The 24,182-nt window shown below is 32.7% G+C and overlaps 1 protein-coding gene across 3 annotated transcripts in view; it reads right to left on the bottom strand.

The window, feature by feature from the left end:
* Window positions 1-23,908, bottom strand: part of LOC106471420 (rho GTPase-activating protein 8-like) — a 79,862-nt gene extending 55,954 nt beyond the window's left edge. For 2 of the 3 annotated variants that reach the window (XM_013932020.2, XM_022400022.1), the window contains exons 1-3: window positions 23,653-23,908; window positions 16,134-16,241; window positions 12,378-12,578 (exon numbers count right to left, since the gene is read on the bottom strand). In XM_013932020.2, the coding sequence (XP_013787474.1) occupies window positions 12,378-12,578; window positions 16,134-16,241; window positions 23,653-23,704 (361 nt within the window). In that variant the 5' untranslated portion in view covers window positions 23,705-23,908. The remainder of the gene's footprint in view (window positions 1-12,377; window positions 12,579-16,133; window positions 16,242-23,652) is intronic. The other variant, XM_013932021.2, reaches the window with a different exon arrangement.
* Between the last annotated feature and the right edge of the window lie 274 nt (window positions 23,909-24,182).

Raw genomic sequence — 24,182 nt, 5'->3', positions numbered from 1 at the left:
CTTAAAATGAAAATTACTTTGCATGTTGGATAGGCAGCATGCAAAGTGAAAAAAAAGGCATGAGAAAGACATTGCTTTACAAACCTTAAGACTTATAAAAAAAAATTGATATTTTGCATATGAAAGGATTGTAATTTTTACTGATAATCTGCCAAATCTCATTAATATACGCTTTTTAATTTAAAAGTTATAGCATGAAAATTATAACAAGAACAAAATGGTTACAAGGTCGGTCCCAGGGACTGAGCCCATGCTGAAAGAGTTAAACACTAAACCTCTTACCAAACCCAACTGAATTACATGCAAATAGAATATAAAAAAACACTCTGCTAACATGTACAATTTCACAATATTAAACACAAAGAAGCCTTGAAATATACATTTATCATACAATGTGATTACAACAAAAATAGAACAATACCCAGCTAAACAATCATATTTAAAAATATAAAATACACATTACAGAAAGAATTAAAATAATACACACGATGAGCACAGTGGTTACCAATATATTTTTTAATGCCTATAATAGTTTCAAAAAATTAAGTTCCCCCTCCCAAAATTAAGCATGCAGTTTAAGAAATGCAAAAGAAATGTTCAAACTTTATATTTTTGTTCTTAGAAAAAAAAAGTCTATTTGGTACAATGATAAGTTCTTTTTCTCTCTAAATCTAGTTTAAACAACATTACATAATGTAAAAATTAGAATGACAAACAAATTATAATACACGTAATCTGTTAATACAGTACAAACAAAATAAAAAATACTGAATAGAATGTATGATTCAGGAAGAAAATTATAAGTTTCTAGATACTCATATATAACAATGAATAATGACACTTGACCTAAGTATAAAGCACTCAGACAAACATAGTTACAAGACATGGCCTACATATACATGTAGTTACTAACTACACATCCACTTCAGCATAACATTCTAACAAAAGCAAGTACATAATGCTAGAGATAGTTATATCTGCAAAAAGAAAAACTATAATAAAATAATTTCAAGTGGAACAACAATTGTTGTTTGGTTAAGTTCAACCACCCATGAATTCTTTAGAAACTATGCTTTCTAAATGAGCTTTTCTACCACTCTGTTGATTCTATAACCACAATGATAACACATTGAATAGTTTATATTTGCATCCTGAATTAAATGTAGTCACAAATGGCTAGGCACAAGCTCTTGTGATGGTTCACTACACTATTTGTTCTTAAAAAATGGAAATTTCATTCTACATTATAATCTCAAAAGTGTATAATATTAACTGGTGAAATTATAAAATTAAAACATTGAAAAACTACAATTACTTAGAAATTAACATCATTCTGGTAATATTGTGAACACATCTAAAAAAATCTCTGACTGGATAAACTGTGTGTTATTCTGATATTCAGTAGTTAGATATGTGATCTATCTCTTATTTGTACCAAGAATAAGATGTGATTTGTTCCTCTGCTTGCTTTTTCCTCCCTCTCCTACTGCCCATCATTTGCAATCTAAAATGTTACATAAAATTTGTTCTAGGTGAAATACAAAAAAGCTTATAACGTAATGGGATAAACATTCCAGGTTATAACAGGCATATTGTACTTCAAGTTAATGTATGTATTTGAAGTAGATATGTTTTTAACATATGTTTAATTATTTTTTATGTGCACATAATAAAGGAAGTTATTTGTGAAATACTGAGCCAACCTCATATATAATTTCTGGTAAGAATTTTTTAACAAACTACTTAAGGATGTGAGATGAATATTTCAAAATAATTTTAAAAAAGTATTTGTAATAATTCAAGGTTATAATAAGTGTACTGTATTGTATTTGAAATCCCTTTTTATACTTATTTTAGAAAAACCTTATTACAGTGTTTAAAACAGCAAGATTCAATTAAATTTAAATTCATTTAAATGCTACATTCAAATATTCCTGCATAAGAGGTGATTCTGAGGTGTGATAGCCTAATTTACTAGCACCTATTCCTATACAAACTAAATTGTTACCAGTACTAATCAGCTTTATGTCACAACAGGTTCTTGTTACTTCTTCCAGCTGTATTTGGTGATGACTAGTGCTCAGCTAAATGAAATGAGCCATCTTACACTTAAGCATTATTGTAGATATATATGGATGACTGGGCAAGATGTTTACTTAGCTACACAAGGCACCAAGATTCTTCTATTTATTTCTGTAATGGGAACACTTAAGAAGCATCATTGTAGATATATGTGGATGACTAGGCAAGATGTTTACTTAGCTACACAAGGCACCAAGATTCTTCTATTTATTTCTGTAATGGGAACACTTAAGAAGCATTATTGTAGATATATGTGGATGACTGGGCAAGATGTTTACTTAGCTACACAAGGCACCAAGATTCTTCTATTTATTTCTGTAATTCAAATAGCGTACCTTACCGTTAACAGAGCTACAGAGAGCAAACTAAGACTCCTTTCCTATCTCATACCCAACCTGTATCTACTTACAGGAAACCTTAACTATTCACTTTACCTTTATTGACCATTCCAAGTTGTGATATCAGTTATTGTTAATGTTAGCTTAAAATGAGGGGGGGGGAAGAAATATATGAATGTCTATGTGTTACATCTATGCTGCATTCACACATACACATCATGGCAGAGTCAGTAACCTTTGCTTTGTGGAAACATACACAAAAATGGAGAATAGGAAGATAAGTTTCATGTGCATCAAATAAAATCATGTTAGTATGGTTTCATTACATTTCTTATACAGTCTAGGAGTAAGCCATGGGGATCAGAGTTCATTTCATGAATGAATACAACAGAAGTTTTACTGAGAATTACTGAAGTTCATTTAGTCACCATCATGCATACTTGAGTTCATATCACTGTTTAGTAATGATACCACTTGCTTTCATCCTAAAAAACACTACATCACTAGTTTGGTTTATGAGAAAACCTCAAGGAAAAATGGCTCACATAACACAAGGTGTTATCATACTAAATGTGCAATACACAAAAGTACACTGACAAACATCTTCTCTTTTAGATCTCAGGTATATTTCACCTTTTCTTTGCCATAATGTTATCAGAACCTAATTACAATTTATAGAATAGGATATACAAAGTGATGATTACAAATACTTAAGTCTATTTTTTCATAAGAGTACCATAAAAATAATAAATGCTAATAAAACAATTTTGACATTTCAAATACACAACTTTTACTAAAAACAAAACATGTGAATGCTTTTCCAAACATGCATTGTAAAAGGCAAAATATAAACACACATAAAGTAAACATAATCCATGCATAAAGTTGACTTTTTACTTCCTTTAACACACATACATAAATCCTACTAAACACAGAACAGACCCTTAAGCATCAAGCATACCTGCCTTGTCACAACATGTGCATTTCAGTTATCTTATGAAGTATTTGGTTATCCCACAAACAGGATTTTTCTAAACATTTGATAATAACTTTGAATAAGCCTCTGCAAAGTGACAAATGTATATATATATATTTTATTTCACTGAAAAATTATTAACATTTATGTTTATCTTTTTTAGGTCCATCATTCTTGTGCCCTGTCAAGTGCACAGCTTAAACCATGGGCTGTTGTAGGAAATGATGGGACTGTTGTCCCTGTCTATTGCTACATCCAACAGCACAATGAGCAATTACCATGATGGTACCTGATGAAGCCAAGGCATTATGTCAATTAAAACAAGTAAAGTTAAGTTCACACTGGAGTAAACATGCAGTAGTTTGGTGTCTACAATGGACAAGACTCTGAAATTTCCCAGCTCGTGATGTCAAATGCAAAACCTGAATAGCCTATCATGCCTGATAAGATAAGCAGTGTGTGTATACAGGTCAAGTAATGTGTGTTCATGATTATGTATTTCTGGCAGTTCATAGCCTTTGCCAAGGCTGTCACAGCTAAAGTACTCCTCACTTGATTGCACTATCTCAAAGGACCCATGCTAGTGAGGGGCAAAGCCACAAACAGAGCTGTTCATTGATCAGCTGGAATATTGTAAACTGGGGGTTCACAGCAAAACAAAAACAAAAAACAAAGCAAAATTCCTTGGTAGGTATTTTGGTTTGAAATCTTTCAGGTCCAGAAGGGGCCTGAAAGGTAACCAGAGCTAGTCAGAAGTTGTAGTTTCTCTTCACTCTGCTACACAATAGACTATCTATTTTCTGCCCACAACAGGTATCAAAACCAGGTTTCTAGCATTGTAAATCCACAGACATACTGCTGTGCCACTGGGAGGTGAAAGATAGAGGTTGATACTGAAATTGAAGAAGGCTGCTCATGTATATAAAGGCTTGAATATAAAAGGTGGCTATTAACATTGACGAAGCAGGTGTTGATGATTGAAGGAACCAAGACTGTACCAAAGATATCCAGTTAAAAGTTGACATGAGTTGTATAAATAAGAGTGATAATTAGGGTCTGAAGTGATTGATTAATTAATTCTTGATAAGGGATGAATACATTTAAAACTAGCAAAGATAGTAATGTCTAAATGGGCTTCAATTTACTAAAATTGATGGCAAAAAGGTTAAATAGCTTTGGCTGAATTAATACATAAAAATGTAATTTAAATTTTGAATACAGAATATGAAGGGGAGCAGTCCTTCTCAGGGCAAGGTTCTATAGATCCAATGACAATAATATTGCTGTGGGGGGGGGGGGAGAACCCTGAGAAAAACCCACTTTCACTGATCAGGCACAGATTATTTTAACTCATCAGTGCCTGAATTGTTAATAGTTAACTGGAGATTATGAAGCTTCTTCCTACTTTTATTTATTTTTCTAAAAAAAAAACTGCAGTTTGAGATTTGGAAGAGTCGAGGGCTACGTGTCACTTGTTACACCAATCTGACACTGCATTGAGTGATATTTGGACCCTGAATGTCACAGTATGCTGGTTGCTAGAAGAACTCAGATGGCAATATCATTTGCATATTGAGATGCAAGTGTATGGTTTAATGAAGGGACCAGGATATCATTGACAATGAGGTTATATACTGTTGGGCTTAACACTGACCCTTGGGGGACACTGGCTTTGAATGTGAAGGGGCTGGAGGTCCCATTGTTGATCTTAACTTTTATCTGTTCCGTCAGTAAGAAAGCTGGATATCCAGCATACAATATGCGTGGGCACACAGTTATCAATTACTATATAGTTGTGCCCTACTGAATCAAAGGCTTTTTGGATGTCTAGAAAGGTAGCTATGGTTATTTGCTTTCTGTTGAAACTGCGATAGATGGTTTTGGTAAGTCTAAAGAGATGGTCAGTGGTTTGTCTACATTTTCTGAGTAAATTCTGTATGTTGTTAATAATATTGTTGGTTTCTAGATAAGCATGTAACTGGTTCGTGATTAATTTCTCCATCGCCTTACTAAGAGTGTTTAACAAGCTAATGGGTCTGTAGCTGCCGGAATTAGTTAAGTTATTTTTCTTGGAGATTACCATAATAATAGCCGAGTTCCAAATAAATGAGTAATATCCTAAAGAAAAATTATAAATTATTACTAAGTGGGTTAGGATTCCATTGGATAGGTTTTTTAGGATTAAACTGTTGATTCAATCCTTTCCTGGGGCTTTGCATTTTATTTTCCTTTGGTAAATTTGGATTTCTGCTAGAGTTATAGTGCAGGCATACAAATTGTTAGAACAAGAAATTTGTGATTGTTGTTGTTGGTGGTGAGCTTTGGGGTACTTTTAAAATATTGGGCAAAAAGTTCAGTCTGTTTGTTATCAGTAGTGGCAGTGTTGTTATTATATTGAATCTTATTTATGGTGTCATTTGATTTGTTGTTCATGATAGATTTAAATTTCTGTCAAAGTTTAGAAAGGTCGGGTTTCGATTTATCTATTGATTGATAGGCAGAAGTTTTCCCAGTTACCATGTTGTTGTTGTTGTAATATGAGTTTCTCAAAAAGATTATATTCATGGTATTAATGAGTAGGTTAAACGTAATGTCATAGATCATATGAAGTCGTGTCTGAGTCGTCTGTAGGTAATTATTAATTCATGAATTTTGGGAGTAAGTTTCCATGATCGTATGTCAGAATTTGGCACTTTGCTAGGGATTGTTTCTTTGATGGCTTGGGTTATAGCATTGCTTAGAATAGAAGCGTAATTATCGTTTTCAGTTTGGTTGTTCATGTAGCTTGTGAAATTGACATGTAAAGCTGTTAGCATGCTCTACACTGAGCACTTGGGAAACATTATAATTGTAATCAGGAATGAAAGCAGAAATACACCTGTGAAAAGATATGTTACTGCCCTAATGACGATGAGCTAGAATGCTTTAGAAGTGCTTTATGCAGAGTAGGAGTTACATGCATAAAAACTTGGAGTCTTGTCTCACCAGGTATGTCCTTGCGATAATTGGATTAATATGTTTGCCAGTCATTTTGTGTGTAAAAATTTAACATTTACATTACGCAAGAAGTTACAAAAAATGTAAATTGCACAGTGAGAAAAAAAGACTGTAGAATCCAAAGATTAGATCTATTATTTTCAGTAAGAATATTGGTCATTCGGGGAAGAAATATACTGATGCATTTCATATATTTTTGTCCTTTTCTGATCCAATATTTTTGTTGGTTTATGTTTTAAGAGACATGTTTTCATTATAAAAAATCTAAAACCCCAAAATAATGGAATTTCCATGAATTAAGTTATATTTAATGCTTGCCCGACGATTAGGGCTACATACCCAGTTATGATTGGCCAATCATGAGGTGATATTCTGAAAACCATTAGTGGTCGATTCGTGAAGGGCATATTAATTGCTATGGCAACAGACTTTCAATCTGGGTTTTTCCACGATAATCCATGGAATAGGTAGTCTGGATATATATATATATACCACGATACCTCAAATGGTCTTGTGAAACACCTGATCTCATGGTGGGCAAATGTAAAACCAGGGCGGATAGTACATGTGCTTTCAGTTATCCTGGCTCACTGCAGACTTTGGATAAGTATACCCTGGGAGGCAACATCAGCCAGCTGGTGGGATCATATGTAATGAAAGAGGGACCCTGAAAGAGAAATAGTATGAATTCTTCTCAATGATAGAGGAGTGATTGAAGAATGGCAACTTGTGGAAGCCAAAAACCAACAGGAGATAAAACAGCCAGAAGGTGTAGAGAGGAGATAAATGCTTAGAGAGGGACCACATGACCACCTGGCCCATACTGCCTCTCAAACCAGATTTCTTCCTTCTTTGATACTTCTTCCTCTGATTTAGATAAATTTTTCAATAAGGACAGGATTCTGATGTTTGGATGCTGAACAAGAGTCCTCTCCACATCAACGTTCTTGATGTTCTCGCTCTTTTTCAGGCATGTTTCTATTCCTACCCCTACTAACAGCTCACTTGGTCATATTTCACTCAACCTATTTCACAGTATTTTCTTGCTCCAACTGTCCTTGTTGCTCCTGTTCTGGTTTTTTTTTTTCATGCATTAACCATACACTTCTGACCCAGTCTGTATTCTACCAAAAGAATAACCTCTACACCCTTAGATCTTCTGAGGAGTTTACCCTTTGTTGGATACATCCATCTTGGATGATTTTGATGCCCTTCTGAGCTTCCTCTCTTTTAGTCCTTTATTTCTTATACGTAGGGTTTGACTCTCAACTTCTCAGCCAGACCTGGTTTACCTCTTTTTTATACCTACTCCCCTATTGTCTCTTTCTTCTGGCCCTCAGATTTACACCCTACTCTTCTTCTTGGGCCTTATTGTTGGTGCCTCTTTGATTGCTTTAGCCTTGGCCTGCTTGATATTTGGACCTCCCTTCCTCTTCCCAATATTCCTTCTCTCTCTTGCTTTTCACCTTCTTACTTCCCTTCCTCTACCCTGACACATGGAATTTGCCCAATCTGACTCGTGTCAGGCTGGACTTTCTGCTAAAGTGACATTATTCTTGTCACATTCTTTTTGTCACTCCACTGTACTTGTCTGTCACCATCTGTGACAGGTCCTTTGTCATTGGTCCTTCCACTTCCTCTTTTCTTCTTGCAGTAATTTGGTGCACCACCTATCTGCTTTTCTTACCTTTCCCAGTTGTTGGGTGACTCTGTCCATGGGCTTTCTCCTTTTCTGGTACCATGAGGTGTTTCCTCCCCTGTCCTCTCCATTCCATTCCACTTGTTTTTCTCCCTAGTCCTCCTTGCCCAACTCCCTTGCCTGACTGAGACCTTAATGAGGTTTTTTCACAATCTCTTGTATGCCCCATTTGAACTTTGACTTTCTGGGTTTTGTACTAAACACAGAAAGCAGTATGGGTAGGGTCCAGTCACCATGATAATTCCTTAAGGAGAATTTCACAAAAGAGGACAAAGTACAAAAAAAAAAAAGAAAACCTTGGGTCCACAAGATCTACTGTAAGAGATGTAAAGAATGAGGAATTCTAGGGAAGCCAGAGTCCTCAAAAGCAAAAGAACCATTCAAGCAGGAAGAGAATGAGAACTGTAAAACTTGGTGACCAGATACACCATAGCTCAAAGGTGAAGAAAATAGGCTGAAGTCAGTTCAGATGAGAGATGAAAATCTCCAAAAGTACCCAACACTGAGTGAGTGTGAGAAAGAACTGATATCACAAAATTAGTCCCCCTCTCCCACTCAAGTAGCCACAGTAAAAGAGGAGAGACAGGAGAAGAGGAAACATCTGAGAATTGGCTAACATATATAAACAGTTAAAGGAAAGGGACACTAGCCCTGGACCATGATTATGGGAAGTGAAGGCCCTCACAATACCGACAAATATGAGAATAGACTACGTTGAGTCAAATGGAAGAAAATGGGAAGAAAAGTGAAGAGAAAGGGGAGTGAGGAAAGAGACTATATGGAAAACAACTGTGAGCAAAAATTGAGACCAACAGCAAGAGAAGAGAAATGTTTGTGCATGATAGTCACTTGCAAGAGAAGTGACAAACAAGACTTCTGGAAGAGGAAAGACAAGAAGAAAAAAAAGAGGAAGGCCTGGAACTTGGAGTAGAAATGTGAGAAAAAACTGATCTAGACAAGAAATAGGAGTAAAAGACAAAGTCGAGAAAGAGAAAAAAACCTGGGTAGATAATGAAACAGATGTCTCATAACATCAGATCATCAAGGGGGAAAGGAACATCACTGATGACATCTAGGTAACAAAAGGGAACCAAATGATTAATAAGTACACAAGAAGAAGAAAGGGGTACGGTAAAGAGGAATGTAGTCCAACAAAATGAATCCTGACAGCAGGGGAACAATGTATGGAGAGATAGAGTAGAAGAAGTGAAAGAGGCCAAACAGAGAAGGGAATGAATGCTTACAAAAGCCTACAGAAGCATTAAGAAGTGCCTCTGATAAAAGGTGGAGTTAAGAGAGGGAATATAGAAGGTAGAGAGAAAAAGATGAAAAATGCAAAAATGGGGAACTAGAAAGTGAAATAAAAATTAAAGACCTTGATTCTCTAGCTTGCCAGATAGATACCAATGGCAGGGAATTCGGAAAAAGAAGGGAAGAAATCTACAAATCAGCACAAAAGCAGTCACAAACATGAGGGGGTCAAAGCATTTCGGTGTGAGAAAGAAGCTATTAGATGAAGGAAAAAGTATAAAATCTACAAACAAGTAAGGAGAAAAGACAAGTTCAACCCAAGAATTGTGAATCAGAAAGTGAAAAAATAAAAACAATAAAGAATGCAGGCAAAAAGTTGTTGCAGCCATTGTTCAGTGTGTTGTGGATTACAACATGCTTAAAGGGCTTTCTACTCCTGTCTTGTCTGCCAAATCTCTTTCTGAATTTCATTCTCAGGTATGTTCCTTTCCATCTCCTGACAGTAACAAGACTCCAAATGCCACAGTAGAAATAAAGCCTAAGCATGAACAACATCCCAACAAATAGTGGGATTGACCACAGGCTGAAAGGGCGAGTATGTTTGGTGCGACAGGAATTTGAACCCAGAACCACTAAAAAATTAGAAACAAGTTGATAGACAAAGGTCAATAACCAGACACTAGTCCTTGATCTTCTTTGGAAACACAGAGAGACAAGAGTAATATCCCACAGTAGGGTTAAATACTCTCTTGATGGTATTCTTGGCCAAGAGATCAGGGACCTAATCCTCGAGATGATGAAGATAAACGGGGTTGGAATGAAAAAGAAAAGAAACATCAAAAGAAGAGAAAGGTGGAAGAGAAGTGGAAAGATAGGCTGTGGGTGAAAACTTAAGGAACCCATCTGTTGGCCAAAAATGGAAATAAAAGGCTGGCAAAGCAAGACAGATGGATGGCCACTGGGCCAGACCCAGCAGAGTAGTCACAAATAACCCTGACATCAGGAAGTGGGAGGAGGGGACAAAAAGAAGAACAGGAAGCAGGAATGGGTAAGGGAATCATGGATTGAGCAGGCCTAGTAACATGAACAGAAGGGTGAGGTTGAGAAAGATGAGACACCAATGAAGTTATTTCAAGCAGAAATGCTCAGGGGAGAATTACTCCACAAGGAGGTTATGTCATCCTCCTATTAGTAGAGGACTATCATTGCATGATGATGCCATCATGCACTGGTGCAGTTCAAGTTAAACATGTGATTTTTAGGTGGTAGCTTGCTCAAGGCGGATCAAGTTATTTTATGTGTGAAGGTGAGGTATCCTATCAGAACATTCACCTACAATTTTTATGTCTCTGTAAGCTATATTTTAGGACCTAATGCATAACTAAGCACAACTAGTTTTTTTATCTGACAAAGTCCTTCCTGAACTTAATCTTCACATCTGATAATAGCTCTTCTTTGTTGTCCACTTTTCTTTCCACAACTCTAATGAGCTCTTTATATCCTTCTCATAGAGAAACTTACATCAGAAGCTATTATGATATGAATACATATTTGATGTTGTTATCTCAATACTCTGGCGGGCCATCTATCGGCTTTTTTCATATAGTCTTGACAGACATTGCATTCAGCAGTTGCATAATCACTGACAACTTAAAACTTAATCTTACACGAGCAAACTTTCTATATTTAAAGTTATATAATTGTACATTAACCATAAAGATTTTAATACTCTGTCTGCATTTCTCTCAGCTTTGTACCACTTAATAAAAAAAAATCTTGAATAAATTAACCCAAACTGACTTTATGATCCATCTCCACATTTTATGTTTTTGAATTGAAATATATATATAGTTTTCTGGAGCAAATTCAAACACCTCCACAATAATAAGGTTAACTTTCTCACAAGGTCTGTACTTATCATTGTAAGCATTATTAGAATAATTCTAAGTTTATGCGATGAGAATGGTACAAGCCTGCCTCACTATATAATAGGATCCTAAATTTTTCTTCCACAAATCATAACACCAATACTTTAATTACATTTGAACATCTTATATGTAAACTTCACTTACAGATTAATAAAGAAGATTTATGTTTGAGTAGTAATAAGTGCATTAATCAGGACAATAATCCAACAAATTCCATGGTCCATTCTGAAGAGGTTCTTCCCCTGAAAGACACGTTTAATCCATGAGTGAGGCACAAAGGAAGTGTTCTCCACAAGGTAAAAAAGTAAAAACTTGTATTAGATTTATATACTGATTAAATATTTTTACTGAAATCATAAAATTAGAGGCAACTTTCCAAGTTAAACCTGAGGTATTAGCTTTGTCACAATCTGCACTTACAGTTTCAACTTCCATACCAAGACATAATCAAAACAAAACCTATGTAGTTTAATACTAGCAAAATAGTGAAAGAGTCCTAAAAACTTTGTTTTCAAGTATTTAAAAGCATATTAGAAATATTTTTAAATTTACAGTTTGACAATAGTGATTAAGCTATCATACCTATAGAAATGCAGTAAAAAAGTTTAAGTAAACAAAGCGCTTATTATCTTGTGCAGTATACTTATTTTCTAATAGACTAAAAAGATTTATTATTAAGGTAAAAGCACTTTACAGAGTCACTCAGAAGTATCTGGATAAATAAAGCCCATGCTTTGAAAAACTGTAGTACAAAATTTTACCTCAAACAAGTTTAATGATTTTCTTGGTTTGTTACAATATCATCTACTGAAGCCAATAGTAACTGACATCCCACAATAGTTAAGATGAAGTGATTGTATCATTAAATATTTTACATATTTATCAACAGTTTTCTTTTTGTATAAAGTATTATTCAGTAATGTTATACACAGGAAAATTTTGTTTAATTAAATGAAAAAAATTAAGTTTTTTTTTGTTCCCCATCATACTTGGCATTTTTCATAAAGCACCATAGCTTTTCAGACAGCTTTGTCATATGCCATCACTAATTTCAAGGACTGTAATTTCAAGATTGCATAATATGCATGTGAATGGTATGAACCTACCTGCAATTTCTACAATCCCATATTTGGCAATATCTGAAAAGTCATCCATATCACTGTCATCACCATCATCTAGTTCTCCATTATCTGTAGAAGCTAAGGCTTCTTCAAAGTTTTCATCCATGAGTTCATCAGATAAAGGTGATTCAAGAAACTGATAATCATCGTTATCACTTGCTTCTGTTTTCTTATCGACTTCTGTCTCTGTGTTAAAGTATTGACAAAAATGTTAGTTCAAGCAAATAATTTAACATTAAGAGAGCATTAAATAAAAATAAATTCTATATTTTACATAAAAATTAATTAAGTTTAATTATACTGAAAAATATTATATGATTAGAATAAGATCTTGCTGAATTCCAGGCTTTAAAGTTGAGGTCAGCAACTTAAGACAAAGCAGCTGATCAAAAATTGTCAATCACTATCCAACGTTTAAAAATTTTTTACCTTATGTTCTATTATATGCACGCTTTTATTCTTTCTAATAATGAAATATCTTTAATCCTACAAGATTAGTGAAAAAGTGAGCTTACAATATGTATAGTTTTTCATACAACTTTCAAGGTCATTATTAGTCTAGAATAACAATAAGGCTATATATTAATTTTAGTTGTGGCATAGCAGCTCATAAAATGGCTCCGAGTTGTTTTTCAAGTATAAACCTTTAGCTCATAGCTTCATCTCTTGACCAATTTGAGATCTAATTATAGCCAAGGCTATTGAGGATTCCCTCTTGTTAAAAAATGGAATGAGCAAAGTAATGTTTTGGGTTGAGCCATTCATATGTTCTAAGGTACCACGTGTATGCAAAGATGATTAAGAAATAGTAGCTTATACACGAAGACATCAGATACAATTTATTATTTTAAGATTAGAGAGTAGTCTTGCATAATGATATTTTAGGTTTGCTTATGTATGGGCTGTTATTAAGCATTTTTAATTCACAGAGTGTAAAAGCTTTAAATGTAAATATACAAGTGACAGTTCATGTTGTTATTCAGCTGAAACTTTTAGCAGTTTTTATCTCTTCTAAATAAAAATATATACCTGTATCTGTATAATATTTCAACAACACTATAATTCAGTTTAAGTTCCATTAATAAGAGAACATGTCTTTAAGCATAGCCTCAAAAACACACTGTACACTTTAAAATTTACAACTTAAAATTATCAATATTTATGTTATTGTTGTGCTGTTCTTCTTTTGTTGGTTAGTTCTCTTAAATTATCAAATGAAAATAAGGCCAAATCCAGTCCGTATAACAATAACAAATTAGTTTATTTCCTGCTTAATATGTTGGCTACTATCAGTATCACTTGTACACAGTTGTACTTGTAGGCCTAAATTTACAGATGACATTAAAAAGGAAATATTGGCTAAAGTTACTTTGACTAATGTAAAAATAAACTTACTCGTACAATTTCAAAGCTAATTACATCATAAAAATTAATAAATTTGATAACTAACACTGATCCAATCATTGAAACTAAATACTTGACTGAATGACTGATTCACTGCTAGCTGAAAGAAAACACTGACTCGGTGCTTCACTGATTCTCATATTTATAACCTACTGTCATCTCTTGATACTCCCCAAATTTACCAGCTTCTTGACATCAAATTTACAATTTTATAGGTGTTCTAAGCCTATTTTAACATTATGCACCCTCTAGTTAACATCTAACTTGAAACACTAAAAATACAGCATAGAACATTATTCAATAAGGCCTGATTATTAGTGAAATTTTTTAATCAATTAATATTTGTGCTCATTAACTTATTACATTTAACTAATCTATTATCCTCATATAAGAGTTGGATCAAAAATAGTGATAATCAGAAACACTAGTCCTGATTAGTTTATTATTTTTGTGAGCCACAACACTAATCCATCAAACTGAACAACCTTGAATAAATCAAAAATAATAATGGGATATCATACTGGTAACATATTGTTTACTTGTATAATTGAAATCAGTAATAACTGGAAACACTAATTTTGATTGATTGATTGTTTTATGCAACACTAATTGAAGTAATCAATTCTCACAGGCAGTCGCTTATATTGATTAACTGCATGATGAGTTAATTGTCCAGTTCTAGCTATGAAAAAGGGCTGTAGAAGTGCCATCCAATTTATCCACAGAAAAAAGAACTATCCGAACTTAAATAAATAAGAGGCCTTGCACATAGCCTCACCTACTGGAAATTAGGATGGTCATCTTCTCTTTCATACAAAACATCGCAATTGTTAATACATCACTGCTTCTTGGCGAAAAGAACATTTCTTAAGCCTTGTCTTGCTATGTGCCCTGCTATTAAAGCCATGTGTAAATTCATTATATTTTATATTAATTTAATAAACTTAGAAAAAAGAATCAAATAAACACAACACTTATAGTACAATGACTTAATCTCTGTTGGTAATACTACTGTTTTCTAGCAAAGAAACAATTTTCAACATGACATGTTTACAAAATTCCAATGTTCATACACAGTCCAGAAATCAAAGACTGCTATAAAAGTCATTGCTTTATTCAATAATGTATGTGGATTATATAATATATATATATATTTCAAAAATTAAGTTAAAATAAAGTTTGTTTTAATTAATATGAAGAAAGGTGTACTGTTTGTCTCCCACCCAAGAAATTAGCAGCAAGTAAAAAAAGTCCAAAGGTTAAGGGTCTGTGTCTTGAAGATTTTGGTGATTCTGCAGACCTGTTATGAAGATTTAGAAAATATTCTGAAGTTTAATGATTGGATTATTCATTGCAAGTGTTTATTCTGCACATAAAATATGTAAAGAAATCTAGTAGAGAACCCAAAATTTTTCATAACATCATAAAACAAAAAACAGTATATTTATTTAACCATAAAGTTAGTTGTAAATAAAAAAATCAACAAAATGGCACATTTTCTTTCATGTAAATCAATTCTGCTTTTACACAAAATTATATGAGAATCAGTAAATGATATAAATCAGGGGTTAAATTCTTAAAAAAAAGTAGAGGTACTCAACCGGGTGAAGTGGACCTGTTTTTAAAAAAAAGAAAATATATGTGTAAACATAAAAAACGACAAAGCAGCTCAAATAAGTCCTAGTAATAGTACCACCCTGAAAATAAGTTTTGGTAACCAGTACTGGTCAGAACCAGCAGAATTTCACCCCTGATATAAATACTGTAATAAAGGTGGACCTTACTTAAAACTTAAATAATAAAATGTCACATATTTTAAGGATAACTTTGTGTTTTGTGAGAATTGACTGATGCTATCTGTACTTCTTTGAAACTCAATCAAATTGTAACATAACTTCATCAAAATAAAAGCCAAACAAAATCCCAAATGTCTAAAAATCCTTCCTACCAACCTATTTTCTATGAAACAGGAACAGATTTATTACAATTACAAATGTCAAAGTACTTTAACCATAAGAATAAAAACTACATTGATTAAATAATAATAACATTTATTCAGAGAACTGAACAAAACTTTATCATAGTGGCTTAGTGCAAAAATCACATCCAGTTTTCTTACATTTAATTAGATATTACAGGCTTGAACAAAAGAGAACCTCTAGTTCCAGGCAATTCTGATATGAAATACAAACAACTAAATGAAAACACAAAAAATTCTGTGAAGTATACGTCATGTGACAATAATTATTACTACACAAGTCTTAAGGCTAACAATACTTTTCATCTACAAAAATATGAGATCAATATAATTCAGAATGTAAACCATTTAACCCATACCTGAATGTGGTGATTCTATTACATGTAACTCTGTATCATCAAACTCCAAAGCAGGTTCATAGTCACAGTTGTGATTGTCTGGGACACTATCACTGTTTGTAGAGCCTCCTACTTAAACAAGTACGAAAGAGAGAAAGAGAGAGAAGCCAGGTAAGACGTAGAAACAAAGACCAATAATACAAACTACCTACAAGCAGATCAAAATATCCTGGTGATTACAAACAAGTTGAGAGCAAACAGTAACTAGTTAGGTACAAAGGTGAGAGTGCAAGGTCAATGTTTTCTACATATACCTGTAATTGAGTGCATTTAGTCATTCCGTTTAAACAAAGAGAGCTTGCTACAGTAAGTTTTGTTTTTAAATAATTTCTTTAGACATCTCAATTTATATATTTGATGGTTTCATTTAAAAACTGAATTTTAACATTTTATAATATGAATTTAATTTGCTTTTTCCACTTTTGTCTGTACAGGTGGCTGTACTATTTGACATCTTAGTCTCATCTATACTTAAGAATAAAATTAAAACATATTTTAATAAAATAATTTAGAATGTTTATAAGATACAATGAAAACTATTATTTTAGTAAAATTACTAAACAAAACAAAGATCTACTTAATATTAACAGAATACATTAAATTAACCTATCCTATTGTTATGCTATAATGTATCATATTAATTTGTAAATTGTTCTTTCTTGTAACAACTTCTATAACAAATTGTTGATACTTTACTCCAAGGTGGTCCAGCTTTTTAAGCACTGTGAACCCAAAGAATACTCTTAACCTAATTTTAAAGGCTATTAAAAAGATCGTATAATTACAAAAGTCTGATACAATTGTATCCTGTAACATTTACCTTGCCTATTCATTTTATCTTTAAATAAGATATATATTTTGATTTCAGTCTTTCCTGTTAGTGAGACCATGAAGCTGACCCCTATCTTAACCAGAGAAAATGAGCTATTAAGAACACTAGGGCTGAGGCTTTTCTTTAACTAGTGATACAAAATCAACTTCAATGTTGAAGGTCGAGAGTCAAATGCACATGTTGAGTGTGTCATTATCCATCATATTCTGTTTCTTGATTTCACTTGCTTAATCACAGAAAAAAGTGCTTTCACAGATATATATATATATATGCTTCCGAACATTAAAAACATTTTGAGTGCAATGTGTCTTAGTTTTGGGAAATGCTCCCTGTAAACAAACACCCAGAAACTATCATGACTCTTGTTTCTCTTTGCTAATAAAAAATGGTCAGATTGCAGCTCACATAATTCCAGCTGAAGATCTGATGGCTGTGTCTCAACAGTGTTTTCCATAGGGTTGTTAAACAGCTCAAGCTTTAATGTGTCAAAGTCCATAAATCTTCCTTCAAACTCAGCAGAAATATTCTACATTTTTTTCTGCAAAGGTTGAAAAGTCTGCTGTGCTATTATTTACCAACAATTCATGGCAAAAAGAAAGTGGGTAATATAATTTTTCTTGGGACACACACTAAATAGATGTAATTTCTTTCAAAAAGCTTTGACAAGTCTCATCAGCTTGGAGACACTCTACTGCCTACCTTACAATCTCAACACGATCAAGTGATCAGTCATGTCTATCAAGAATGTCAATGAGGAAAGGAAGTCTTTATCTTGCAGTTGATCAATATATTGGTGAGTGTTGCCAATCTGCTCATTCTGATGGATGCAGAAGAAAAGAAATGCTGAAAATATTTTCCCTCCACTTAGCTATCTGATAGTCAAGTGCAATAGTAAATCACTAAATGTTGCATTCACTTCTTCTAAAAAAAGATATGAATATGAATTTCCTAATTCGTTGGGATTTGTTACCACTTCTTACAATGTTTATTATGTTGACAATACTGTCCATTATGTCACTCATCTTCAAAATCTTCCACGTAATGCTCCTAGTGTATAATGCAGTGAAGAGTGGGAGTATCCACTTCATTTTTCTTAAGCAAACTGACAACTCCCATTTTATTGCTAGTCATTGCTTTTATAACATCAGTCACAATGCAGGAGCACTTCTGAAACCTACCATCTTCATTAATAACAGAGACAAGTGGTGCATAAACATCAGATCCTTTTCTACTGCTATCCAAAGGTTCCATCTTCAGGAGTTCTTCATGTATGATGGAATCTTCATCAATAATGAGGATAAAAATCAGCATTTCAGAAATATCACTGATATTCGTGCATTCATCCAAAGCTATTGAAAAGTAGTTACATTTCTGAATGATAAAATTTAGTTTGGAGGAAACATGTTCATTTATTTCACTTACTCCCCTTGCCATAGTCTGATGAGGTAATGATACACTTTCTGAACGTCTACCTGTCTCTAAATGATTTTTTTCATTTTAACCAAACATCAGAGAGGCCTCACATAATGCAGTAAGACTTGCAGTTTGAAATTTTGCATATGCATTTAAAGCACATTTTTGTTTTTCATGTTTCTTTTGAAGTCTCAAAATATTAGCCCAAGATTCTCCTACATACTGGTCATACTTGATCTTGTGTTCTGTGCCATAATGGCACAGAATGTTGTATTCTTTTGGTATAGCAATAGTTTGTAAACATACAAGACACTGCAGTTTTCCATTGTTTTCAATAAAAAAAAAATTCTTCCACCAAATTCAAGTTAAATGCCCTGTGATCATCCAAAACCTTTCTTTATTTGTAGACATTCATTTTTGGGGTCCAACTTACAAGTCACTGTATATAGTTTTGACCACTGAGAACTATAAACATAAGTACTTTGAAACCAGATTTACATGACATGTCACCCCTTTCATGATACAGATCAACTGATCAAATCCAACAAAAAAGTGGAACCACTTTTTGCAGCAGCACCTAGAACCACCAGCTAATCACAGCTCAAGTTCTAAAATCAAAGTAACCAACCACAGCTTGTGTTTCATGTGCTATGAGCAATATATAAAATAAACATTACTTCTTTGGGAAGTAAAAAGACTATGGCACTAGGCATTCACTCTACCTTACGACTGGTAGAGTGAATACGTTTTGTATAGTCCAGCAATAAATTACTCCAAGAACTTAGAATATTAATAGAAGCCTTATTAAAATTATATTGATCTGTAGTTTAAAGTACCATTTGTTTTTTGTGCAATTAAAGCAAAAGTATTTCTCATCTTTCTTAAGATAACTTCCCCAACAAAAAAAAATATTTTTTTCTTAAGGGTCGCATGAGTCACAAAAATCTCTCCCAAATCATGTTTGGCTCCTGGATCCATAGTTAGTTTACCCTGCCTTACTCATTAAATTTAAAAGGTTTGCTTAAAGATCTTATTGTAGTAATTCAACAGCAAAATATTTTATTATGTTTGTTTCTTTTTTTTTCTTTAATTAGATTGCTACATAATTAAAATATTACAAAAATGTTTTATAGCTATTATTAATCAGGCTATTTAATATATATATTTTTAACAAGATGATTCAGGATGAAGTCTTTATGGAGAATCAATAGTTAACAAGTAACTGTTTTAGCACTTGCATATTTTTTACGCTTAGAGTTAATTCTGATCAATGCAAATTCAATTCAGTAAGTATAACTGTATTAGAGACAATGTTACAATTAAGTTATATAAACATCATGTGCATGTTTGTGTAGTTGAATCATAAATATTTTATGCTAAAATACCTATGATTTGTACCTATAACTTGCAGAAGAATTAAAACTTAAGTAAGTTATTTTGTTAAATTATGGAACTTAATTGAGTTGCACAAAAATTTAATTATTGCATTTCTCAACTAAATTATTTAGATCTGACCTCTCAAAATGTCCATAAGTCATTTAATAATATTAAAAAAAATCCAACTGAAAGTCCAGTATAAACAACATATTTAGTTAGTTCTAACAGGTATACAGATGAAACTATAATTACATTTAACTCAAGATGAATTAGTAAGTAACAGATTAAAAGGCTAAAAGCAGAGATGAAGGTAATATCTGTTAAAATAATGATATACACTGTATGTTATAAAACATTTGAGTGATTAGATTACTAGTTGTTGAGTACCCTTGATATTATAGGTGGTTCAGCCAAATTTAAAGTTACAAATGCTATAAAGATCTATACAAAATAAGGATTGTCATAAGAACTAAACCTTAAAATATTCTTCAATAGCAAACAGAAAACTGAACACTAAAAAACCCACTGACATCAACCAAGACAGAAATGGACGAAAAATGCTTATGGGTATTTCCCATAGCCTTTCTAGACACTGATAATAAAATGCACATGCAAATTAAATAAGTTGCCATTCGAAACTAGTTTATTATAATGGAAGAGTTCATTTTCATGGAAATATACTGTGTAGGTCTTTGTAGTAGAGTATAAAGTAGGTCTTCTTTGTATAAACTAACTTAAAATGCAGTCATGTCCCCAGAGTTCAGCTCCCATATCAGAAAGTCATTTACAACTTAAAATCAGTCTCAATCCCATTGGTCTCAGATTTTTTATCTATGATACTAAAACTACTCAATATTTCAAAATATATCTATAACTCTTGATAATCTCGTGTTAATTGATAGTAGTTCACAATATTATATATACATATTTTCATGTCCAGTTTTATGCTAGCAGATATGTATTTTTTTATTTTGTGTTGCTGTTTTGTTGTGTTTAATTTTGAATTTTATTTATCTCTGTATATGTTTGCTTTGTTTTTATGGTGTTTAAACTTGTGGGTTTAATGTTCACAGGAGTTTTTCTTATGTTCTGTATTTAGCCATGGTTATATACATATTTTTTTTTATATATGATTTTTCATATTTCAATCCCAATGGACACATGTTTTAAGTTACAGGACTTGACACTCGTCAATCCCCTGTATGCTGCGCCATATTTCACTCAATGTCTTGCCCTCTATCTAGCCACTCCTAATCAAAAACTGGTCTGTTGTTTCAAGTTGTAATAATTATTTTGAAATTTCTTTGGGCTTTAAGGTTTCTTATATGTAGATGCTTTACCAACATTCTTCTATACAGATACGGTAGGAACACTTTACAAATTCTTAGAAAATTACAGAGTTCATTTGAAACTACACAAAAATTTACATGAAAATGTTCTCACAACTTGCATATATGAACACCTTACACCAAAATATTTCAGTTTAATTAAGACAGCAAGTAACAGAATCTCAAAATAAATTTCTGAACTTGGGAAATTAAAGATAAAACCTGTGAAGAAGTTCTAGAACAACTGAGAAACAGGGTCAGCCCCTAGACCTAGGATATTTGAAAGTTAAAATTATCGACAGTAATAATAATAAAGCTTTAACTGAAATTAAGCATTTAAGTAAAGTTAATGACCTAAAAAAGCAAAAACATGTGTACACTTCATCCAAATACCTAGACGAAGCTATTCATAACTTAGCAGACTTATCATTTGTTTGATATCGAGAAAAGCAGTTAAAAAAGGTTTACAGTTTTCTATTCTCACTAAGAAATTTACTGCAGAATAATATTTTAGGTTTTGAAACTTCTTTTTATAACAGTTGTCTATAAGGATTAAATTTTTAAAAACGTGTGGAACTTCTGAATAGGTTAAAACTCAATTAAGTCACTAGTTGTGCCCTTGGGATGTTAAAAGATTTTAGACCAACTAAAAAGAATAATAATTTAAGCAAAGACAAATTTCAGACTTTCAAAGCTTTAAAAACTTTGAAGGATACCGTAATCTCTAAACCAAATAAACGTAATTAATGGGGTTGTGATTTTAAATATAGAGGATTACACCAACAAATTAGAAGCTATTCTAAATCTATGTAAAATGTATAATTTCATACAAATTAGGAAAACAAACTTATGAAATACTTTTTACAGTTAAAATCAGACTGCATCATTACAAAAGAAATTTACCAAAATATCAGGTTAATGGGCTCAAAATGTGGAGTTTTATATAGACTCCTTAAGGTTTACTATCAGGAATGTTTAATTAGACCAACTGTTTCCAGTACAGACATCAATAATCAACCATTAGCAAGATTTTTGAGTCTGTTTTTGAAAATAATGTATAGAATGAATAACTGGTTAAGATTACTCTTGAATTTGTTAATAAATTAAAGCAAACACAGTTTAATGATGATATTCATTGTGCTTGTTATGATATCAAGTCAATGTTTACAAATACACCTCTAGATGAAACCACTGATCTTTGTTTTAACACTGTGCTTGCTGAGAATGAAATTGTACATGGCAGAACTACAGGCATTTTAAACATGCACTTAAGTTTTCTGATGAAGCAATCATATTTTATGTTGAACAGTAAGATCTATGATCAGGTTGAATGTAATGGCTCTAGCCTTGCTAACCTTTTTCTGTGTTTCCATGAAGAAATTTGATTGCAAGGGATGCTAACAACACATTTGCAGTATTTGACAGTGTTGGATCAATTAATAGTTTTAAGATTTACCATTAGTGAATTAGAATAACGTGTTAAAATATGACATGAGGCAGATTAGGGAACAAAAAAATAAACTACTTTTAATTCAAAACAGGAAAAAAAGAACTTGATAAAGCTATTGAAGCAGTGCTCTGTAGTTAGTAGTAAAACTAATAGAATTTGATGTTATATCTGTAAGTATATAGATACAAAACACAAAGTAGTCAGACTTTACTCTGTACACAGTTTTGATCTCCTTATCTATTGAAAGATACTGACTTATTGGAAAGATTTTAAGAGGAGGAGTATTACTATTAGGATTACGGCAGGGATAAATGATTATCTTATGGGTTTAGAGGTACTCATAAATCCTGATGATGGTAACAGTGTTACCAAAACTAGTAAGCTGAAATAACTAATAAAAAGTTTATCCTTCTTTGTGCTTGAAAACTTCGCTTACATTTTTTAATCTCAACAAAGAGATAACCTTACTGAGGTTTACAACACTGTCTGGGAGACTGTGCAAGATAAAGGCATCTGATTTCTTTTTGTTAATCATTACTGTTAAGTGTTACATTCTGATGATAACAGGATGAAAGGACCAAAGTTTAAGATTTGGAAAAAGATAGGTTAAACCCCAGTGATTGACTTATGACATATTAGGATGAAATGCTATGGGTAGTAGTGGAGAACTTTGAACAGCACCTTATACTTATATTTACAGGGATTTCTGAAGGAAATTTCCCAAAAAGTATGGGGGTTGGTTTAATATAAAATGTTTACTTTTTTATATGTGGATATGCAAGTACGGCTTTGTGGAAGGACAAGAGGGTTCCCTGTTGTCTGTAACTTGTAAGTTCTGTAAATAAAAAAGCCTCATTTTTATACGTGTAAAAACTGTAAATTGTAATGTGATATTAAACGTGAAGTATATCAAGTTCTTAAACTACGTGTAACATAAGTATGGAGTCTCCTCCCCTTTCATTCGAATGTTAATAAAAAAATTATACCTGACTATGATAAGCAAAATTGTACATTACTACTTGAATTATTGAGCAAGGCATGTACAATCATTTTTACTTTTAGGCCTAACAATAGTCATACCCGAGAAACGTCTTTCACCCGTTCTGCCATTCTCTTTTCCACCTTCCTCCATTCTTAACGTTGAACTACAATGCCAATGGTTGGTCAAAGATCATTGCAGATTTAAAATAATTAAAGCTTATAGTACTAATATGTCTGATAATACAAATGCTACAGTTCATTTCGATTAAGTCCAGTCATTTCCTCATCTTTCTCATGTGTTGTGAGCCACTTTTACTACGTAAAGTCTAAGTTCTGGGAGTAATACTACTAGTACTACCAATTAATATATCATGGTATAGTAAGACATACATGACACACAAACTCTTTTTCGCTTTGTAGACAAATTATAAATGCCACATTGTATTTGTACCCATGATGGGGCAAGTACTTCGCAGAAGTGTGTCATGATTATAAATGTGTGTGAATTTCTATATACTCCATTATTAAACTAATGGCCTTTTGACTATATATTACATTCATAAAGTTTTATTTTTGTAACTTTCTCCATTAACCGTATTACACTTCTAGCATCCTATCTAATGTATAAT

This window comes from Limulus polyphemus, unplaced genomic scaffold (assembly GCF_000517525.1).
Source record: "Limulus polyphemus unplaced genomic scaffold, Limulus_polyphemus-2.1.2 Scaffold4610, whole genome shotgun sequence".
NCBI lineage: Eukaryota > Metazoa > Arthropoda > Merostomata > Xiphosura > Limulidae > Limulus > Limulus polyphemus.
This window is presented reverse-complemented; position numbering and strand designations above follow the sequence as displayed.